This window comes from Syngnathus acus, chromosome 5, assembly GCF_901709675.1.
Source record: "Syngnathus acus chromosome 5, fSynAcu1.2, whole genome shotgun sequence".
Lineage (NCBI taxonomy): Eukaryota > Metazoa > Chordata > Actinopteri > Syngnathiformes > Syngnathidae > Syngnathus > Syngnathus acus.
Window position 1 is genome coordinate 4,903,213 of NC_051091.1, and position 21,638 is coordinate 4,924,850.

Below are 21,638 nucleotides of genomic sequence, written 5' to 3' on the forward strand. Positions count from 1 at the left end.
TCGGTATGTACAAAGTATTAAAATGTGCCTCATGCTGCAGATATAAAAAGTAACTATATCTTTCACTGTTTTCTGTGCCAAGGTTGTGGGGAAATTATGGTCATTACATAATGAGGGATTGTCATTTTTATGATGCACAAACTGGTTCAACATAAAGTTGGAATGAGTGAAGTCCCAGCAGGTTTTTTTGTGTTGACAAGTAAAGCATCACATACAAGACTTGTGAAAACAAGAGAACATTTCTTCCACTCGTGTGGGGATGCTGAGAAAGTATTTGGAAAAAAACCTTGCTTGCATATCCACTTACTGTATTTGATGTGGAAGAAGTGATGAGAAGCAAGTATGCGGTGGTTTGAAATTACATAAATGGTCACTTTTGCTGTAGGATCTTAAATTTCTCCTGCAGAGGTCAGTAAAGGATGATCAGCTTTGACTGGTCCAATCATGAGTTTCATGAAAAACAAAAATTGAGTTTGCTTTCAGTGCTGATTGTTGATAAATGACACTGGAGTGATTACTCACTTTTAAATCTGACTCAAGAACTTTTTCCATCATTTCATCTTGGTGATCTTTTCTATACGTCATTGTTGTGCTCCTTTTTTTTTTTTACAGCTATAAATAGTTCTTTAGGTGCAGCTGACGCAGAGCGTCTAAATTTACTGCTCCATTCCCTCATCCATTTGAACAGTTCTGGAGGGTGGAGGATGATGACTCAGCACCATGTGGACGGCTCTGCTTATTGAAGGAGTTGGACCGTGGAAATTATGTGGGGAGGGCCAGTGTAGAAATACACGGGTGTCTGAATATCCCCAGAATAATATATATACATTTTAAATAATATGTATATATAAAATTATATATATATATATATATCATGTTGTACCCAGCATACTGTCAGTGACAGTAAAAAATATTTTACTTTTATGTCTGTAATTCTTTCAGTACTTCCACTTTTGCCAGAGTATTTTTTTTTTTACTAAATAACTAAATAACTTGAATGTTTTCATCACTCATTGGAGATTCAATTTCCAGCACACAGAAATGATACACAGAAAGGCTTTGTTTGCCGAAGTAGCGATAACGTACACACGGAAATCACCTGGGTGACGTCATACTTTGGACTTACTAGAAGTCGCACAAAGCCACCGTGCGTGGCAGCACTCAGTTGCAGGACGCCACCGGGAACGCATTCAACGAGTCTGTCTCACCACACCCACGCACCGCGTACATTAAAACACGCACCCGAAAGCAGCGCAGAAGTCTGCCGTCGGAGGAAACGCCACTTGACACTTTGCGATTTGGCGGAAGCGGTAAGTCACGATTTTCTTATGGAACTTGTCTAGAGTGCTGTATGATCGTTGGGACGGGTTTTTTCCTCAACGTAAAGAAGCGCAGCCACTTTGTTTTACTTCACTTTGCAAATGAACGCACGTTGGCGTCAACTTTTCCCACTTTCTGTAAACATCAAGTTATAACAAACAACCCTTTTAACATTCAATGAAACACAGTAAGACGAGTCTATTTGGTTTATAAATCGTCAGTGGCGCCAGGGGGGTAGCCCATGGCAACCGAGTTAGTGACACTGACTAACTTTGTACATTAAACTTATGAACTCAAGCGAAGAAAGCAACACATTCAAAATGTTGCAAGGTACACCAAAACCTTTGTCTTATTAATGAGGATTATCAATGTTGCAAATTCGAGGTGTAGTTGAAAGTCTACATTGGTGACATTTCTGGATATGCTCATTTTATAATCCCATTTACAGATTGTAAACAGCAATGTCGATTTTATGAGCAGATCAAATGATGCAATAACTTGACAGAAAGATACCAAGTAGGCCATGTTAGGACCGTGAGAGCTTTTGAATAAGTCATGCAAGGAATTCTGCTTAATCGTTTGTCATCATAAACATGTGTTTGATCACCAGATCATATTTTTCCAGTAGTTTGTGTGACCCTCTGAGGGAAAAGATTCCCACCACATATCTGAGCTTTCACCAATTTTGCTTATCATTGCACTGTCTATGCTTTTGGAGGCGGTAATACAATCTGCCTGCAGGCAGAGCCGTGTCAATATTAGCTTGCGGTCTCCTGAGTAGCTTTGAGGATGCTCTCTGGACATCTGCTGAGTATGAAAGTCACCCATGTGCAGCATGAACTTTTGGAAACCAAAAGCTGTACCCCAGAAATATGTTGCTGTGATTCACCGCCATGCTAAAAGGACAAATATTACACGCTGCCGTTGATGAGCAAGCAGGGAAAAAAAATTCTCTGTTGAAGGATTCTTGCTCTGCTGGTTTAGCAGGTTTGACAGCCTGTCAAAGAGCTGAGCACAGCATTCAGAAATGTAATCTAAGTATGGAAATATAATATTCCTGCCAGTATGTAACAGCCATTTGCTTCCCGAGACCAAATGACTTCCATTTCTTACAGTTTTGGTGGCATCCATGACTACATTGTTGACCTCTTGCACATGTGCATGTGTTGCCCTTGAGCAAGGAGAGCAAGTGTTGGATATTAATCTTGCTTAGTTAGGGAAGGGGGAGGGCTTTAATTCTGAGAGCGGCCCTCTACTCAAAGTCATTAAAGACCGCTTTGTTCAAGGTTATTAGCGTGTGCTCGGATTGCATGCCTCTGAAGACTTGATGACGACTGACATTTTTGTAACACTTTTTGGGTTATGCAAGTCGAGTATATTTAACCTATGCTGTTACATTTCTCAGGTGGAAAAGTCGTACTCATAAAAACACAGGAGGTTATTAAGGGTTGTCATCACATGAAGGACTGACGCAGCTTTATTGTAATTATGTGTCAACTAGCGTCACTTCGTGAAGTCAGTCTGCTCGCTGAACTTTGCTGTCTTTCACTCCGACTCCAACTTCCCTGTCTGGTGGCTGCTTACAGCAACACTGCAAAACAATTAAAGGGGAAGGGGGGGGGGGGGGGGGTACCGCTGTTCACCCTCAGTGAAATCATGGCGAATACAAAATAAATATTTTTAAAACAGCAAGACTAACTTTGATCATTCTTAACATAATCTTGAAACGTCTTTGTCGAGTTTTCATCGCTCTTGATGAGCTACAGATGCAAAAATAATGATAGTGACACAAGCACATTCGAAAAGTCCCGAGATGCTGAAACCAAATCAGCTCACTGGCATTCAGCCATCATCGACTGAGTCACTTATAGCTTTTGCCCTTCCAACTACGACACGTGTCACCTGACTCGGGTGCAGACATTGTGAGTTCTGTTCTATTGCTAACTGGTAGCCTTTGCCATCAATTAACAACCTAGTGGTAGCTCTGTTTCAAAAAGGTCGGTGACCCCTCATACCTGACAAACAAGCTTTTCCATTGGCAGGTGATAAGGTGTTTTTAGCACAAAGGAATTGTGTTCTTGTTTTTGTAAAGAATGTTGTTTACTGTAAGTGCTACTTTGCGTGCGATGGGTCCTTTATGTGCAAATGAGCAGCTGTCATTGGAAAGTGTCCAGACCTGCCCCACTGGTTTGGTTAGTTCTTATGTCAAATAACAATTTCCAGTAATTCAATGCATACCAAACCTGTGATATTTATTTTGGTTCATAAATGTTCCCAATTCCACTTTACTGTTCTTATGATGAATTCTTTTTGTGTTGTGGTAGATATCACATGGCCCACTGTTGCTTAGAGCAACATGTGGCAGACATTCAAATTCTTCAGAAAAGTCGTTGACTTTGCAGGAACACGCGCACAACACACACACGCACACACACCATTTTGGAGCATTACGTTTTTTTTCATCTTGGGTCAGCCAGATTGTTTTCCTGTCCTGCCCCTTCCCCAAATGTATGTTCTCCTGTCCTCAGTTTTTCCAGTTCCCTTTGGGGAAACAAAGATGTCTTTTTTTTTTTTCTTTCAAAGTAGCAGATATTTATTTTAGCTATCGTTTGTTTAGTATTTGTAGAATGTTTGTGTCGGGCTACACTGCAGCTGTGTGTGTAAATGAAGCCTCTGTTATGGGAGCACTTCAGCGCCCTTGTGACCTCTCCGAGCAGATTTATTTCAGGTTGTTTTAAGCGCTAGGAGGTGTGAGGGGAATTAGGGACAGAAATTATTCTAGTCTTTGAATTCTGTAATGGACCATTAGTGTAAACATTGACTTTTCTACAAGGAAGTCAAATGTAACACTTATGCTTTCCAACATTTGCATTGGGAAGGAAAAAGCCATTACAGGTGATCACAACATTTGCATAAAATGCTAAATATAGAGAACTAATCTGTGGAAAGTCTTGAAAATATAAACAAAAACTCAAAGTTAAACTTTCATGATGAATCACAATTGAAAAATTTGAAGTGAAACTGGTTTAATTATTCAATATTCCTTTTTTTTTTTTCTTTGTGTTCTTAACTCTTTTTGGGGTGACCATTTAATGTAGCAAAGTAGTTATTTTGATGACCGGGTCATTTGTACTTCCTCTCTTCTTCCCGTCTGTTGACACTGTTGGTCATCTCCCTTCTTTTTTGTGTGTGTGTGAGACGTGTACTGCCCATATCTGCCACATGTAATTGCCGATTTGGTGTTTCCCCAGGAAGCTGAGGTGAGCCGTTGCCATGGCACCCTTCCTGCGCATCTCCTTCACCACATATGATTTGGGTGAATTGCCTCCTCAATCTGAAGCCCCCATTTGTGCCATCAAGTTGAAGGAATCCGTCAGCACGGGTATGAACGGCAAAAGGACTGCCAATGTAACAGTGTGGCCAACCACTGGGTGGCGCTATGTCTAACTTGCGAATCCCTAAAACCACTCTTTTCCCACAGATCGAGGGATGACACTGATTCAGAAGAAGCCCACCATGTATCCGTCGTGGAAGTCCACTTTCGACGCTCATATTTACGAGGGTCGTGTTATCGAAGTGGTTCTGATGCAGAGCGCCGAGGTGGTCTTGGGCAAGGCGACCGTTGACGTGTCTGTACTCGCAGAACGCTGCAAGAAGCCCAAGACCAACGGGCGGGCTGAGTTCTGGTTGGACATGATCCCTTCTGGGAAGGTGTACATTACTGTGCAGTATTTCCTGGAGGACAGTGATGCAGGTAAAGCGATAAAGTCATCATTTTTATCTGTCCTTCTTTCGATTCTTTCGAGTGTTGTAGCATCCTGAAAGAATAGTGGCATTTACAGAATTGTTGTTTTGGAGTAGCACGCTAACTGATTAGCTTCATAAAGGTTAGGTTCAGAAAGTTCAATTGTTCAGAGGCAGTTCCTATGAGAGAAAGCCCGCGTGGGGGTGGGGTGGGTGCTTTTGGTTTTGACTCCAGACTTTATCAGCTCGCTGCCATGCACGCCACGTTTCCTGAAAAGTATCAGTGAATATATTTTTCTCTCTTTCTCACTCTCTTTGTCCTTCTCTCCTATTACTGCTTTCTTGGCACAGTCCACTGAAGCGCTGTCCAAAGGCAAGCAGCTGTCACTCAAACGCAAAGATCTCTTTTTGTGCGTCTTTCCACTTCTCAGCCTAATCAGCAGCCTCTTTAAGGCAACTCCTTTTTTTTTTTTTCCTACAAAGTGCTGCCATTTACCCGCCCACTCTCCTTATCGCCTCTGTTTCTGCCCGCTTTGTTTGCCTTACACCGTCTTCTCCAAGTGACTTTTGACCCCATGCAGTTGACTTGCGTCAGCTGCTTGTTCACAATAGAATTTCTATGTGTCCAATCTCCATTTAAGAGACGTCGTACTATTTGTAACTGTGGGTTTCAACTTGAATTTCTAGAACCTTGAATAATAAATGTCACAGATATGTTAGGGGAAGAAGGTGCTTCAAATAAACAGCCACTGTTTTCAACACACAAAATTAAATGTATTCATTTATATTTATTTGCCGATTGACCTTTCCCTTCAGCTGCCAACCAGCCCTCTGTGAAAGTTGGTCCTCAGGATGGACTCACGACCCTAAATAAGAGGAGGGGAGCATTCAAGCAGCCCAAGGTTCACCTCATGAAGAGCCACGAGTTTGCTGCCACTTTTTTCCACCAGCCTACCTTCTGCTCTGTGTGCAGAGAGTTTCTCTGGTGAGTCCGATCTTTGGTGAGATAATCAGGATATTAAAACACAAAAAGAAAGAAACAACAATGAATCATTTTATTGTTACACAAGTGAGTCACCAGGGGAAACCACCAGGTCGTGTTGGATTCCATCTGATGAAAGTCACCAGCACTAACTCATTGCATAAGCGCCCCCTTTTCACTCTATGGGCTCATTATCAAATTTATAATTCTTGGATGGTAGCAAAATTGTGTTCTTTTTTCTCTCCCCATTCAGGGGACTCAACAAGCAAGGCTACAAGTGCAGACGTGAGTTTCTCCCACTACCATTTTTCACTATTGGACAACATTTTTTTTTTTTTCAATTTTACATCATACATTCAAATTTGGACTCAATATTTTGTTCTTGATTCCACCCAGAATGCAACGCAGCAATTCACAAGAAATGCATCGAAAAGATTATGGGCAGGTGCACCGGAACTGCAGCGAACAGTCGTGACACGATGGTGAGTTGTTAGGAGAATTTAACCTCACTATATATTTTTCCAACTTCAATTACTTTGTCGATTTTACCACAATTATTTTTTTTTGGGAGGGGGGGGCTAAAAAACAAATACTTTATGGGACGTACAGTACAGCAAAAACATTCTCGTCCCAGCTGAATGCAACATTTTGTTGTGAGACTTCCTTGAACTTATCTGAATGTAACATTCAGTTGACGTAATGGTTAATCGGGCGTGTTGTATCTGTTTATAGTTCCAGAAAGAGCGCTTCAAGATTGATATGCCACATCGCTTCAAGTGCAATACCTACAGAGGCCCCACCTTCTGTGACCACTGTGGCAGCCTGCTGTGGGGTCTCTACAAACAAGGCCTTAAATGTGAAGGTGGGACTGCTCAATACTTGTCTTACAGTGTTTGGATAAAAAATGACATTCAATTTCACTGATCCATTATTTGTGTCTTTCAGATTGTGCCATGAACGTTCATAGCTACTGTCAGAAGAAAGTGGCCAACATGTGTGGGATCAACCAGAAGCTACTGGCTGAAGCGCTCTCCTATGTCTCACAGGTTTGTACCACCCAAGAGCAATGTGATAAGAGCTTTCCCTGACCGGGAATCGAACCCAGGCCGCGGCGGTGAGAGCGCCGAATCCTAACCACTAGACCACCAGGGATGATGTTGTGGTGTATGAAAATACATGTAGGATCATTCCAGCATTGTTTGTACACGTATGAAATTTACGTCCTAGAAATCTCTGAAGAAGTCTGATAGCGCCAATACACTAGATATCGGGATCTACCAAGACATCCGTGCACCAACACATCCTACTGGTAAGATGTTGTCATTGCAGTTTAAGGTTGCTAAATGTTCAAATGTGTTGAGTTCTTTGCTTTTTGCCATTAGTCTCAATTTGAAATCTGTTTTTGAATGTGTTCAAGATTGTCTATTTTTTTTTTTTTTTAGTACAGGTTTTTATAGTTGTGTACTCACTCTGATGTGTAAATCCTCATAGCTGATAAGAACGGCATATCAGGTGACACCTCGAGTTCAGCCTTACCTTCTGTTAAGCGGTTACACCTCACCGTCGACCATCTGGTCTTCCACAAGGTTCTGGGCAAAGGCAGCTTTGGCAAGGTGGGCGGGGTTTCTACTCCATATCACTTCTCCCAAATTATGCTGTGTCACCACGCCGCTCAAATCTCACTCGTTTTCAGGTGCTGCTGGCCGAGCTCAAGGGTAAGAACCAGTACTACGCCGTGAAGGTTCTCAAGAAAGATGTGGTTCTCATGGATGACGACGTCGAGTGTACGATGGTGGAGAAGAGAGTCCTTGCCCTCGCCTGGGAGAACCCCTTCCTCACACACCTTTATTCCACGTTCCAGTCTAAAGTGAGCAAAGCGTGAAATGTGACATCATTACCGCACGGAGGTTATCTCGATCCACCAAGATGACCTCTGCACACACTTAATCAATTTGTCTGCAACAATGAGCTGATGAGGTCATGCTGTGACCTCAGGAGCACCTCTTCTTTGTGATGGAGTATCTCAATGGAGGCGACCTGATGTTCCACATCCAAGAAAAAGGCCGCTTCGATTCAATCCGAGCCACGTAAGCGCAGCAGCGTACCTGAATGGATTATCCGCTTATGTTCAAATAGAATTCTATTGAGGTTGTTTTGTATTCCAACTTTCAGATTCTACGCTGCTGAGATCATCGTGGGACTGCAGTTCCTCCACTCGAAAGGAATCATCTACAGGTAATATATTCACAGGGACATGCTAATAGAAATCATTTTAGATGACTAGATTCGAACGTAGTGTAGGTGGAATATAAACGGATATTATAATAATCCACAGGGATCTGAAACTGGATAACGTCATGCTGGACAAGGACGGGCACATTAAAATTGCAGACTTTGGCATGTGTAAGGAGAACGTCTATGGAGATGTTCGAGCCTCCACGTTCTGTGGGACACCAGACTATATTGCACCTGAGGTATTTAATATTGCAGTGCCTCTAGATAAGGGCTAAGTGGGGGGGGGGGGCCTCTACGGCCTTTTACATAATCAATAGTCCTGTATTATTCGTGCCATTGGCAAGTAATCAGAACGTTTTTCTCGTAAGCCAATCAACTTTCTCCTTTCACGGCAGATTCTCTTAGGGCAGAAGTACAGCTTCTCAGTGGACTGGTGGTCTTTTGGCGTACTGGTGTATGAAATGCTGATTGGCCAGTCGCCTTTCCAAGGCGACGATGAGGATGAGCTGTTTGAGTCCATCCGGTCGGACACCCCCCACTACCCTCGCTGGATAAGCAAGGAGGCCAGGAAATTGCTCGAACTGGTGATGATATGACATGTTCTCGTTAAATGTGCAAAAGTGGGGCGATTGCTGGGAAACTATGCAGCAAATTATCAGCAAGCCTGGTGTGACCTTTGTGTTCAGTTTTTCCCGTTTTGTTTACTTTCTAATATTTCAAAGGGCTGTTTTGCCTTATAGTCCAAACATTTCTCTTCTTTTCCTCCATCATTATTGCAGTTGTTTGAGCGAGATCCCAATCGTAGACTTGGCGTGGTAGGGGACATCCGTGCACAGCCCTTCTTCAAAGCAATCAACTGGTTCACTTTGGAGCGGAGAGAAGTGGAGCCCCCTTTCAAGCCCAAAGTGGTGAGAAACATTCTGACTCATTTTCTACTGTCCAAAACACAATGTTGTGAATATGTCAAGATGCATCGCGGCATTGACTTGTGCGATAACTGAAATCTCTCCGCCCGCAGAAATCCCCAAGTGACTGCAGCAACTTTGACAAAGAGTTCCTGAGTGAAAAGCCGCGACTCTCTCACACTGACAAGAACCTCATCAACTCCATGGATCAGTCGGCCTTTTCTGGCTTTTCCTTTGTCAACCCCAAACTGGAAGATTTGATAAGCAAAAGAAAAGACTAACTGGTTGCACTTGGACCTCCATCACTGACTTAGACTTTTGGCTATAGGCCTATTTTCTTTTATCTTCATGGTTGAATTTTACTGAATACCTCTGTCAGAGGGTACGAAAACACTCTATACGTGTAATTAAGGGACGTACTTCAACTACCATTGAAACTATAATCGGAACTGAAGTTGTTATTGTTTAACCATGAAATCACTCCTAACCCAATCATCTATCATCTTGAAATTGATTTTCAAAAACAAAACTGACTCCTACACACAAATTCCACCACATCCTGTGTCTCTAAAGATCTAAAAATAGCAATACTACAAACATCTTCAATGTGTAACAATTGTCCGGATTATTGTATAAAAAAAATCCACATTCCAGGGAATGACATCACGAGTCACATCCTGACTACCAGCACTGACTTTAATCCTGGAGAGGCTGTAAACAAGATAGCCATTGTAAATACAGAAATGCCCCCAAAAAAGATAGATTAATTTATTCTTTGTTAGTTTTAAGATGTGTTACATCTGCGCACTCGGCCAGAACAATAAGCAGATCGGTGGTTAAAATCAGTGTTGGAGACATAATATGGCACTACTTGTAGTCAATAAAGATATATATTTGTGTTGGAATGAGCATTTAAAGTAAATAACTTGGAAGTTTATCAAAAAAGAAATGTAGTCAATTTGCTTCTTAACCACTTAGTTAAAGCTGTACTTTTTTTAAAATTATACTTTTGCATCTGATTATAAATAAACATTCCTTTTATCCATACATTTTCTGGAGCACATTCTCTCATTCAATCTGACAACATAAAAATGATGGAGAGAGGGAGGTCAAGTCAACTCCGGTATTGATTTTGATATTGGGGATTTATAAGGTTAAAGGTGAAGAGGGCACATTCAAGATGTGGCAATAAATACTCAGACCCATGCGCTCTGCTGCCGTCTAGTGGTCAGGTGCTGTGACTGCATTCACCGGTTTAATGTGAAGTCGATGACAGGCGAGCAGACATTCCTGCAGTGGCCCGTTCTCTGTCCTCTCTCTTCGGCTACTACCTCCCATCGTCTGACGTGAGAAGTGCAAATGAAAAGAAATGCTCATGTGAGTGTGCAGCCACACTTTACTCACTAGAGTTTATACGCATTTGCAAAAAATATATTTTTTTGAAAGAAGGTTGTCATTAAAGATGTCAGGTGGCGACCCCCATCCCTCCTTAAAAAAAAAAACATGCACAGTGGGTGCAATCCTTTAGTATTAAAATGGCAGCGCAAACCACTTCGTTCTAACCAAAACACTTTCCATAAAAAAATTGACTGAGTGAATTTGGGAATAAATTCTCTGCCTTTGGTTCTGTATTGGTGCAAGATCGGATCGTTTTGCTGCAACAGCTCGAATTTATGACAGTGTTGCGCTTCCATATCAGCGTAAATGCGAGATGTATTTTTTTTCCTTTTGTTTGTAAGGCATCCAAAAAGGGTTTTTTTTTTATTGTGGAGGATCGGGAGGCAGCGAAGCCTGCCTTGCGTGGTCCAAGTGAACAAACAAACAAAAAACGTTCCCGTAGTAAACATACACACATTAGAATAATATCATGTATATACTGAACAAAGAAAGTCAATTTTGTGACGCAGAACGGGTGAACTTGGATTGTTGCATTGGCGGCGTCAGTGCACATTTTCAGCAGTTTCTCCTTCCCGCACGCCTGTTCTCTCCCCTCCTCCTCCCACCGCCGACTTGAAATCTTTGTGCAGCACAAGTGCAACATTTGCTATTTAAACGATCTTATCTTGGTTCGTTTCCAATCGATCGTCACGTGAAGCTTTTCTCTTGCGCAATATTTGTCGAGTTCGACAAAGAGTGTTGGAAATAAAAACTCGCGATCATGCGGTGACAGAAACGATTAAATTGCACGTTACGAAACGAAAAGCTTTTTCATGACATGTGCTTTTCTAGTTATCGAAAGTGGGTCGATTATATGGCTAATTTATTACATCTCAATCATCACCGGGATTCCGCTGGGGATTAAACACACTCGATCATGATTGATAGGAATACTTCTCTAAGCATGTGAACTAAGACAAAGCCTTTCTTTTTCTTTTCCCTCTTATTTTTTTCTGTCCCTTTTCTTTTTGTGCGTGTTCCAGATGTTGTCGTAGATTGCGGCTGTGTAATAATTTTATTGTGTGTGAAGATGGAAGTCGGCGTGATGTAGCCGGGCTGAGAGACATATCGGAGTGCGCATGCGCAGTAGCCGTTTGTGCCATATTGGAATGAGGTCGTGGACCAGAAGTGCGTCAAGCTCGCAAGGCGTCAACCGAGTAATACCGGAAGTCTAACACCAAATAATTTTTCTCTTCTTCGCTGGTCGGTTACGCACGTACTTAACTTTCATTTTGAAAGTCAGAAACCAGAAAAGACAATTTGACTCACGCTACCTTCACACAACTGCTAGCGAGCAGGCAGGCGGCGAGAGGATCGGCATCTAAAAAAGCGACTTGAAAAAACTACTTAACGGTAAGAGACGAATTCGGCGACCAAATATTCACTTACTCCGCACTGTTTGTTACATTTTGCTGTCAGTGTTTTGCACCGCGGTGAGGCACACGTCTTTTTTCCTGCCTCTCAAAAAGACGAGTCCGGCTCAGTGGTGTAAAGCGCCTCCTTATTGCTCGTCAGCCTGTGCTCGCTCTTATTGCTGGGAGCCTGTGACGTGCAGTAACTTGACTCGCTCTTTCCACGCGTCCACGGAGTCTACCCACACAAAAACACTCGCACATACATGCACACGTTAAATCATCACTCGGAGGCGAGGTAAGAGAACGTCCGTGAGTGGCCATGCGTTGTGCACTCATCAGTGGGAAAGTTACGCCGGCGCGAAAGGGGAACAGTGCACTCTCCTAAAGACACCTAAAAGGACATTTGCCCTTGAAGAGTTATACATAATATGTCGCGCTACATACTCGACAAGTCCTAATGTCAAAGCTTTTAAAAAATGTCTCGGCGCTTGCAAATTGGTCGATGGATGTTCAGGTTCCGAGGTTGACTTATTGCAACCGCTGTGTGGCCTCCAACTTCCCCTTCGTGCAACCTGACTGATCCGTGGGCTAAACATCGTGAAATGACGCTTTTAGTTAGTCATAATAGTAGATTAAAATGTATATATGTTTAATGTATCTCCCAAAAGTGAGTACAAACCTCACATTTTTGGAAGTGAAGTCATGACAAAATATCTTGGGCCAGCACTCATCATATGTAGTCTGTGTACAGATTGTATAACAGTGAACATATAATATATAATTAATAATGTAATTTATAACAGTAGTTAAAGGCTGGATGCAAACGTAATTACATCCTCTAACAATTATTTTAACAATACGTTGTAATCTGTCGATTATAAGTTTTGGCTCACCTGTTTTCAGAGTTTAGTCCGGAAGATGAGCTGTGATTGATCTTACATGAGCCTACAAACACAATATTAATCAAAATGCCATTTTTAAACAATTGGTGTGCCATAGAATATGTTATTAAGATTTTTTTTTTTTTTTTACTCGACTTCACCTTTAAAAAGTCACGGTAAAAACATTGAACCGTGTTGATTCCGGTCTTCATAATGCAAGCGGCTGCTAATAAAAATGGTTCTGGTTCTGTTGATTGTGACAAGTTATTTAAAGAATGTGTGTGTGAATTGATTTATTGACGAGAGATGTTCTGCCTAACAGAACAACAGGCGTTGAACATATTATTGAACAAAATACTTCATTGAATTAATTTATGCAAAAATTCTGTTTTTTATGCATGGAAACATAGTGCAAGTTAAATTGTTTTTCAGACTGCTAAACTTCGGTTTCACACAAAATGGTGTTTTGGAAGCATCTTTGCTTCCATTATTGAAATCAGCATCAGTTGTTAGAATAGAGGCTGTCAAATTTACTTCTGTTCCGTTGCTCTTTTTTTCCACTCTTATGTTAGAGAGTGTGACCCCAGGGACAATGAAATCCTCTGGTGTGTATGTATGTGCTGGTGGGGGGGTAGAAAGACAGAGGGCAGGGTCGGGGGTGAAAGGCGGCGCAGATCTTGGCGGAGCACGAGGGTCACCGTGGCAGCGGGGTGGCTGAGAGGGGGCGGTGCGTGATGTGGGCCCCGGTTTTAATAGAGACGTCCCGCGTGACAAAGACGAGGCTGACAGGCCGCCTGAATGGAGCTGCTGTGACAGACCGACGTCCCGTTTGCCGCCGCGGTCCCGCCCAGCGCTCCCCTCATTCACGCCGCAGCTCTTGTTGAATTAACTTGATTTCATGTGCGCGTCACAATGCTGCGGGTCACGTCGACGTGTCAACGCCTGATGCGTGTCCACATTAATGTCAAGCCTCTCTCGGTTTCAAATGCTCACTTCAAGGATTATTAGATCCTCCAAATTTTAATACAAAGTAGGTTTTGCTTAAAAAATAGAGGATTAGCTGCCTGCGTGCTGGTCGTCGACTACCACGCAGTTCTACTTTTTGTTCTATTTTTAATCTTCTCTTTTGCTTACAACCACTCAAAATGGAAAACGTGTTGGTGTTGCCAGTTGGGAAGTCACTTTAATGCAAATGTGATGATGTCCTACGTCATCTGAATCAGAATTCAGTGATTTTTTTCGAGTGGTTTTGAATCGGACCTTATTCATTTAATGGATGTCAATCCTTTTCTATACTTCTTCAGAGTGCCTAATCTCGGTTGAAGAGGACATCCCACCAGCATGAACCAGGAGTCACTGGAGTCTGGTAGGATTTAGAATTTGTCTCTTGTAAAGAGTAGAATGAAAAGAGGAAGATGATATTTTAGAAAGCAGGTTATAAAAGGAAACAAATGTGTGTTTTTGTTGCAGATGGCGACTGTGCACAGGATGTATCCGACTTCAGCTGGGATGATTATTTGGAGGAGACGGGCGCTGCATCTGTGCCTCATCACGCCTTTAAACATGTGAGCCCTCAATTCCTCTTTTTTCAGAATATGCATGCATCCATCCATCCATCCATCCATCCATCCATCCATCCATCCATCCATCCATCCATCCATCCATCCATCCATTTTCTGTACCACTTTGTCCCCACAGGGGTCGCGGTTTTTCAGTCCGTCCATACGTCTGTTTTCCCATTTCCATTTACGCGGATGTATTTGTTTTATTTCATTCTGTGTGTGGTTTGCTTTTTGTTTAAAAGGATGCACCAAAGCAAAATGCTATCAGTTGTGTTGGCATGGCAATATATTTTTACCTCTGTAGTCAAATCGGTTACTAAGAAACAACATCCATTCAACAAAGCAGTAGCACTATACTGACGTGTCTTTTGCTAATAAGGACCACCAATTTATTCATAGTGTAGAATTTATCCGGGACTCGTATTACCAGTGCAGCAAAGTACTTGGCAAGTAATGTTTACTTGCATTCTATTAAGCCGAAAAGGAATGTTCGGCTGATCACCTTGAGTGTGCCTTCTGTTCACTTGTTTTCTTTTCATTATTTAGTCAAGTGGTCTTTTGTAACCTGTTGTAAATCAGCAAGAAAAAGAATCCTTTATTGTGTCCTTGGGGGAAATCATTAACATGCTATATTTGTGTATTTGCTCACGTGCTCCACAAATATACTCGACCTAAAGACGAAGTGTGTTTGTGCCGTTAACAGTTTTAATGCTCATGACTTAAGCTAGCGACATCGGGTCCTTAACTGGCATTGAACTGGTCTTCCTCGTTCCAAGCTGATGTCCTTACAGGCTGGGCTACTGCAAATAAATAAAATGTGTCTGCAATTATCAGGTGGACCAGGGTCTGCAGACGGGTTTAACTCCAGGCATGAAGCTGGAGGTGTGCGTGCGCTCGGAGGCCGACGGTCCTTACTGGGTGGCCAGCATCATCACAACATGCGGCCAGCTGCTGCTGCTCCGCTACGAAGGATACCAAGAGAACCGCAGTGCTGACTTTTGGTGCGACACCATGACGGCTGACCTGCACCCGCTCGGCTGGAGCCGGCAGCATGGCAAGCTCATGAGAGCCCCTGACGGTGAGACTAAGTTGGATTATTTTTTTTTCTTTCTTAATTTAAAAGCGGATCGTATAAGAAATAAATCTTTTCTTTTTTTCCATTTGGCAATCGAAAATCAAAAACCAAAAAAGTGGGCGCCTGGATTATGTTTTTGTGCATGATCCACCACAGGTGTGCGTGAGAGGCACCAGGACTGGGAGGCTTTACTTGAAAAGGTCCTGGCTGAGGAGTGCAGCGCGCCTGCCAACCTACTCGAATTGGTAAGACAAGGCAACCGCAGTCGCGTTACCAACTGAACTGAACGGAACTATTTTGTTTTTCCAGTGGCCTTGCTTCACGTCTGCTACTTAGTCATGCAGCACATTTTCTCCCAGTGTGAATTCCTCACCTTGTCTCTCTGTGTGGGCATTTGTGTGCGCACGCTCTCGTCTCCTCCTTCAACTCCTTCCCCGCTCTCCTCAGCCTCAGCGCGGCCGAGACCCAATGGAGCTGCTGAGCGCCGGCTGCTATGTGGAGCTTCAGGACAGCGTTGACCCAGGGCTGGCCTGGGCAGCTGAGGTCGAGGAGAACGTCGGAGGAAGGCTGAAACTGCGGCTCATCGGCACAGAGGGTCTCCCCGACACACCCGCCACCCTTTGGCTTTTTTACCTCCACCCACGCCTCCACCCACCCGGCTGGGCTCGAGAGCACGGCTGCGCCCTCAGGCCTCCTTCTGGTCAGTGTTTCCGTCGTCGTTCTGGCTTCACACTTTATAGTCATGGAAACAAAAGAATATGCTAATAAAGCTTACCAAGGCCGCCTACGGTGTCCGTATTATAGAGACGCTTCAAGAAACTGTTTTTTGTTTGGGTATTGAAGAGAGTCACAATTGTTAATAATTAAACTATCTATCTAACATTCTGCAGGCTATTTCCCAACTTTGATACTTGAGGTCTTATCAATGTTGCTCAAGGTCCCATCCATTTCAAACCCATACTTGAAGCTAAAATCGTTTTTTCTTGACTAACCTTGTGGTGTCTGTGGTGCATGTGCTTCTTATAAGTAAAAATAAATAATACTGACTGTTTCTTTAGCTTAGCTTGCAAAATAGAAACACTTGGTGAGCAGCTGTCTTTCTGGGGCTGATTTGTTTCACTTTGTTTTAGAACTTTTGGCGCTGCGAACAGAAGAAGAATGGAAGGAGGTGAGGCAGAGGATCACTGAACTTCCTCAAGATGAAGCTCTGACTGCAGAGCTAAATAAGGTGCTGACAGCATGAACATTTCATTGCACATTTACTTCCAGCAAGTTAGGATTAATCTCTTAAAGCATGTGTGGTTGTCTCAGGACCAGCCTGGCATTGCTGTTCATTGTTTCAAAGAAGGGATGAAATTAGAAGCCGTTGACCCTGCCGCACCAATCTCTATCAAACCGGCCACTGTCACCAAGGTAACAGACTTGACGGTCAAAACAGGTCTCATTTCTAATGTTTGCGCTTTATAGCTCTTTGTTGACCTTGAGTTTGACCTTAGCTAAAATGGGTTCAACTGATTTTTTTTCAAACATGTTTGTCTGTAGGTGTTCAATGAGCATTACTTCCTGGTGACAATGGATGACCTTTGTGGTATTGAGGAGTCGGAAGGCTCCGGGCGATCTTTCCTGTGCCACCGAGACAGTCCAGGCATCTTTCCCGCTCAATGGAGTCTTAAAAATGGACTCCCTCTCAGCCCGCCACCAGGTTTGTTTTGTCACACGTTGTCCGTCATCCTCACATGAAATGATTCATACTGCAATTTCTTTTCGAGAAATCAAATTTCCCTCTAACACACATAGTTCCCTCATCCATCAATATTCCTTCTTGTTGACTTTGTGTTGCGTATAGGCTACCAGGGTCCAGACTTTGACTGGGCTGATTACCTCAAACAGTGCGAGGCCGAAGCAGCTCCCCAGCACTGCTTCCCCACCGTAAGTGAAAATGACTTTTAACATCTGCCGGCAACGTGCCAGCGATAATTAAATGTGGAGCTGATGGCTAGGCAGCCCGCGATTGTCACGCTGCTGTTATGTGAAGACTGAATGAGATGTGACCTTGCAAGCAGAAAACACATTGCTGCAAGACCATTTGAAACTTCCCTTCAGACAGCATATTGTGAATCCAACGTTCTTTTGATGGAAAATACGTGCCAGTTACATATTTTCCTGAAATATTTCCGTGTGTGTGTTTTTCAACACAAATCAAGGAGACGTGTGAACACAGCTTTAAAGAGTCCATGAAACTGGAGGCTGTCAACCCGCTGTCACCAGAGAACATTCACGTGGCAACAGTCACCAGGGTGAAAGGGCAATACATTTGGCTCAGCCTGGAAGGTGAGCGAGGACTGAAAGAAAGACCTCAGCGTGGAGGCGGGTTTTATTGGTCTGCGTGAACACAAGTTTTGTTGCGCAACCTTACATGATTACTCTCTAATCTGAGCCTTGTCACTCCGACCTCTCGTGGATTCTAACATACTATTACAATTTATTACGAGAAACCAGGAAAGTCTACAATTTTTTTTTTCCCCCAGGTCTAAAACATCCCATGCCTGAGTTGACAGTTCATGTGGACTCTCTGGACATTTTCCCCGTCAGCTGGTGCGAGACAAACGGCTATCCACTCGTCTACCCCATCAAGCCTGCAGGTAAGCAAGCAAACCAATGTACAGCTAAGCTTGAACAGTTATTTTCTGCAAATCGGACAGCAACTTCAACTGTGACAGTAGAGAGTAAAGCATGCAATGTTTGGGACGCAATGATGTTTTTCAAATATTACAACGACAAACCTTATGCTTGTCTTTCAGTAGAAAATGAGAGGAAGATTGCTGTGGTACAGCCTGAGAAACAGTAAGTTTAATAAATTTGGATGCGAGTCGAATGCGGAATTTTTTTCCAACTGAATCAGCTTTCTTGTTTGACTCATTTTGCATCACTTTGCAGCAGAGCGCCGCCAAAGTTGTCCTCGCCCGACACTGTTAAGCAGCAGATGGCAAACCAGCCAGAGGCTGGTTAGTGAAATCGGACATTGACATAGCTCAAAATGTGCTGCCTGCACTCATCATTTTCATGTTGTGTTTTTTAAATCACATTGTAGGACAAGGAAATGGCAAATACTGCTGCCCCAAGATCTACTTTAACCATCGCTGCTTCTCCGGGCCGTACCTTAACAAGGGACGCATAGCTGAGCTGCCCCAGTTCATCGGCCCTGGAAATTGTGTCCTTGTCATCAAAGAGGTGATTTCCGTTGTTTTTTTTTTCCATCATTCAGTTGTTTTGAGATCGTTTTATGTTTATCTAAAATAAAAAGAAGATTCATAATCTGTATTCAAAATATCTCATGTTGAATCCGTTAAATTTGAAACTTTGTGTAGGTTTTGACTCTTCTAATCAACTCTGCGTACAAGCCGAGCCGCGTGCTGAGGGAGTTGCAGCTGGATCAGGAGAGTCGCTGGCAAGGCAACGGGGAGACTCTCAAAGCCAAGTGCGAGGAAACACCATTTCATTATCAGCTGCTCTCGCTCCTTTCGAACAACTAGTGGGAATAGCATGAGTGTTCTGAGCTGGGCTGGAGCAACTCACATGCTAGGTTCCAAATGTACTCAAAGAACAAGTGGAAGTAAACACGCGCTTCTTTTCGTGTTTCAGATATAAGGGAAAGAGCTACAGAGCCACCGTGGAAATTGTCCGCACAGCAGATCGTGTGGCAGACTTCTGCAGGAAGACCTGCATCAAGTTAGAGTGCTGCCCCAACCTCTTTGGACCTCGCATGGTTCTGGAGCACTGCTCAGAGAATTGCTCTGTCCTCACCAAGACCAAATACAGTAAGTGGAGTTGATCAGTCATTCTATAATAATGCTTGATTGTGTTCAACCTTCAAGATTCCACTGTCACTATTTTTGCACAAGAGCTAATCTTCTGATTACATTCATGTCATCTGCGTTTGTTTTGCACATTCATTGAAATTCACAGCGGCGCCCAAATTTAAATGATGATGATTAAAAGTCAAGCCAGCTTGCAGAAATGTTTTGTTGTTTTGCCAGCGGCGTATTACTACGGGAGGAAGAAGAGCAAACGGGTGGGCCGCCCGCCAGGAGGACACACAAACCTCGAGGCTGGAGTGAAAAGAAGAGGAAGGCGGAGGAAGAGAAGGAAGCAGCTCTTTGTCCATAAAAAAAGACGCTCGTCAACGTCTGTCGATAACACACCCGCTGGCTCTCCGCAGGTAACCCGCACACTGGAACTGGCCTACTACTCCAAAAATAAAATAAAAGTCAACATTGAGCTTCATGTCTGCGGCCGACAGGGCAGCGGTGACGAAGAAGATCTTGATGAAGACGACTCCCTCAGCGAAGACTCCGGCTCAGAACCGCAAGACGATTTTCAAGATGATTCCGAACAATCGGCAGAAAAGTCTCAGCCTCCTACGCCGTCTCCGTCCCCACCCGCAACACCCAGGCCCACGCGGCGGCGGCGAAAACCCCGCTCACCCTCTTTTTCCGACGATGAGAACCACCCTCCGTCACCAAAGGTAGTCTCTAAATTTTTACATTTGGATTGGACACCGCGACCACGTGTCTTGGCTTGATCTTATTTTGCAGACGTCAAAGACAGAAGCGCCGCAAAAGTTGTGTTTGGACACCAGCCCCCTGGAGTGGAGTGTGACCGATGTGGTTCGTTTCATCCGGACGACTGACTGCGCACCTCTCGCTCGCATTTTCATGGATCAAGTAAGAGATACAGACAGAGACATGCAGGTTCTCCTCAGGGTAACTCCAATGTGTTTTACTAACGTGTGCTCGTAGGAGATCGACGGACAAGCTCTTCTGCTGCTCAACCTGCCAACGGTGCAGGAGTGTATGGACCTGAAGCTGGGACCGGCCATCAAGTTGTGCCACCACATTGAGCGAGTCAAACTGGCGTTTTATCAACAGTTTGCCACGTAGCTGAAGAACGATATACAAAGCAGGGACTATTTATTCATACAAAACAGTCATGTCCCATGTTGACTGTGCTTACACTGGATATCTTCTTGACACCCACACATGACCATGTGGTGTTGAACATCAGAAGAGCAGCTGTAAAGAGCAGCATCAACGGTGAGATTTCTGGGTGTTTAAAAACAAAACAAAAAAAAGTACAAAAAAAGAGCTGCAAATAGTAAAAAAAAAAAAAATAATACACACTGCAAGGTCTCTTCAGGTAAAGACTGAATGAGTTTAAATGTGTTTTGAGGACAAGGTGATTTTTGAGGCTGTGAAACTTTTTCATTTTAGGTTTCAGAAAAGGCTTTTTAATTTATGTGTCTTCTAAGTGCTCCAAATTCCCCATCCCTCTTTTTAAAAATTGTGTTGTCATGCAAATATTTCTTCACATATGCTTGTAAATATTTGATATTGATATTGTAATCTAATCTCGTATGCGCTCATTCGCCAGTCCTGTTCAAGTGTAAAGAGAGTTTTTAAGCGCTTAAAAAGACAAATCTGCTTACACAAGAAAATTCCAAGTCGCACCGCAAAAGTGTGGCCCTTTGACACTTAAATTGCATTTTGTCACAGTGATGAAACAAAATGTAACATAATGAGCCTTCAAGCCAACAACAAAACAGTTTGCATAAGGATTTGATTTCAGTGAGGAAAAAAGTAATTGTTGTATTATGAATAATGGAACTAATGCAGGCACAAGTGAAAGTATGCACAGTATAGCAATACTGATGTGACTGCATGGTTGTATATAGTGTACACAAATATCGTTAGTGCAACAGGGTAATTCAACGAAAAATAATTGAGATAAATACTCCTACCGAATAAGCAATGTGAAAATGCTCTTAATGTTCACTATATTTGCACAGAATAGTTCAAACTTTCAATTAAACCTAGTTTATTTGGAGCAGTATTTATGGTGATCATTTGAGCCAGTTTACATAATTTCTTTTTGAATCAACCCAATGCGAGCAGAAAATAAACCAACAAATATAAAGCCACGGGGTGCTTTGTGGAAAAAAAAGAAATCCTTCATTTAACTTGTCCTTGTAGCGTTATTAACTGTAATGAAATTGTTTGTGTTTTTGAAACTAAAAAAGGTTTCTGTAGTTTCATTCGTTAATTGTTACAATCAGTACCATGAAATGTTTGCTTTATTAATTTCC

At 42.9% G+C, this 21,638-nt stretch overlaps 2 protein-coding genes, 1 long non-coding RNA gene and 1 other non-coding gene across 5 annotated transcripts; 2 read left to right on the forward strand and 2 right to left on the reverse strand.

The window, feature by feature from the left end:
- Positions 1 to 1,138: 1,138 nt before the first annotated feature.
- Positions 1,139 to 9,943, forward strand: LOC119123526 (protein kinase C delta type-like). The gene is made up of 17 exons (XM_037252700.1): positions 1,139 to 1,310; positions 4,572 to 4,702; positions 4,802 to 5,074; positions 5,881 to 6,049; positions 6,300 to 6,331; positions 6,443 to 6,528; positions 6,779 to 6,908; positions 6,992 to 7,092; positions 7,274 to 7,355; positions 7,538 to 7,659; positions 7,740 to 7,913; positions 8,042 to 8,133; positions 8,219 to 8,281; positions 8,382 to 8,520; positions 8,677 to 8,865; positions 9,061 to 9,189; positions 9,300 to 9,943. The coding sequence occupies exons 2-17, from the start codon at positions 4,594 to 4,596 to the stop codon at positions 9,465 to 9,467; spliced, it is 2,058 nt and encodes a 685-aa protein (XP_037108595.1). The 5' UTR covers positions 1,139 to 1,310; positions 4,572 to 4,593; the 3' UTR covers positions 9,468 to 9,943.
- trnae-cuc lies at positions 7,127 to 7,198 on the reverse strand. Its single transcript has one exon. It is a non-coding gene; the product is annotated as a tRNA-Glu (tRNA).
- Positions 9,642 to 12,267, reverse strand: LOC119123528. The gene is made up of 2 exons (XR_005098096.1): positions 12,013 to 12,267; positions 9,642 to 10,527 (listed from the first exon to the last, which is right to left on the reverse strand). It is a non-coding gene; the product is annotated as an uncharacterized LOC119123528 (long non-coding RNA).
- On the forward strand, positions 11,852 to 21,466 carry sfmbt1 (Scm like with four mbt domains 1). 2 transcript variants are annotated; one of them, XM_037252698.1, is made up of 21 exons: positions 11,852 to 11,976; positions 14,164 to 14,225; positions 14,330 to 14,424; positions 15,256 to 15,499; positions 15,653 to 15,741; positions 15,944 to 16,196; positions 16,627 to 16,724; positions 16,808 to 16,909; positions 17,039 to 17,198; positions 17,343 to 17,425; positions 17,701 to 17,827; positions 18,025 to 18,138; positions 18,298 to 18,340; positions 18,434 to 18,501; positions 18,588 to 18,727; positions 18,865 to 18,974; positions 19,139 to 19,314; positions 19,534 to 19,715; positions 19,797 to 20,021; positions 20,092 to 20,220; positions 20,296 to 21,466. In XM_037252698.1, the coding sequence occupies exons 2-21, from the start codon at positions 14,201 to 14,203 to the stop codon at positions 20,434 to 20,436; spliced, it is 2,604 nt and encodes an 867-aa protein (XP_037108593.1). In that variant the 5' UTR covers positions 11,852 to 11,976; positions 14,164 to 14,200; the 3' UTR covers positions 20,437 to 21,466. The 2 variants fall into 2 exon arrangements, with proteins under 2 accessions (XP_037108593.1, XP_037108594.1); XM_037252699.1 differs by having other exon boundaries at positions 18,301 to 18,340.
- Positions 21,467 to 21,638: the final 172 nt, after the last annotated feature.

Excerpts from the sequence above, each read along its gene's own strand:
- LOC119123526 (XM_037252700.1), top strand. The coding sequence starts at position 4,594 with ATGGCACCCTTCCTGCGCATCTCCTTCACCACATATGATTTGGGTGAA. Across the intron at positions 7,660-7,739 it reads GCAAAGGCAGCTTTGGCAAG|GTGCTGCTGGCCGAGCTCAA; the intron begins GTGGGCGGGGTT and ends ACTCGTTTTCAG. Across the intron at positions 8,282-8,381 it reads TCGAAAGGAATCATCTACAG|GGATCTGAAACTGGATAACG; the intron begins GTAATATATTCA and ends AATAATCCACAG.
- sfmbt1 (XM_037252698.1), top strand. The coding sequence starts at position 14,201 with ATGAACCAGGAGTCACTGGAGTCTG. Across the intron at positions 17,426-17,700 it reads CCCAGCACTGCTTCCCCACC|GAGACGTGTGAACACAGCTT; the intron begins GTAAGTGAAAAT and ends ACACAAATCAAG. Across the intron at positions 20,221-20,295 it reads CTCGCATTTTCATGGATCAA|GAGATCGACGGACAAGCTCT; the intron begins GTAAGAGATACA and ends GTGTGCTCGTAG.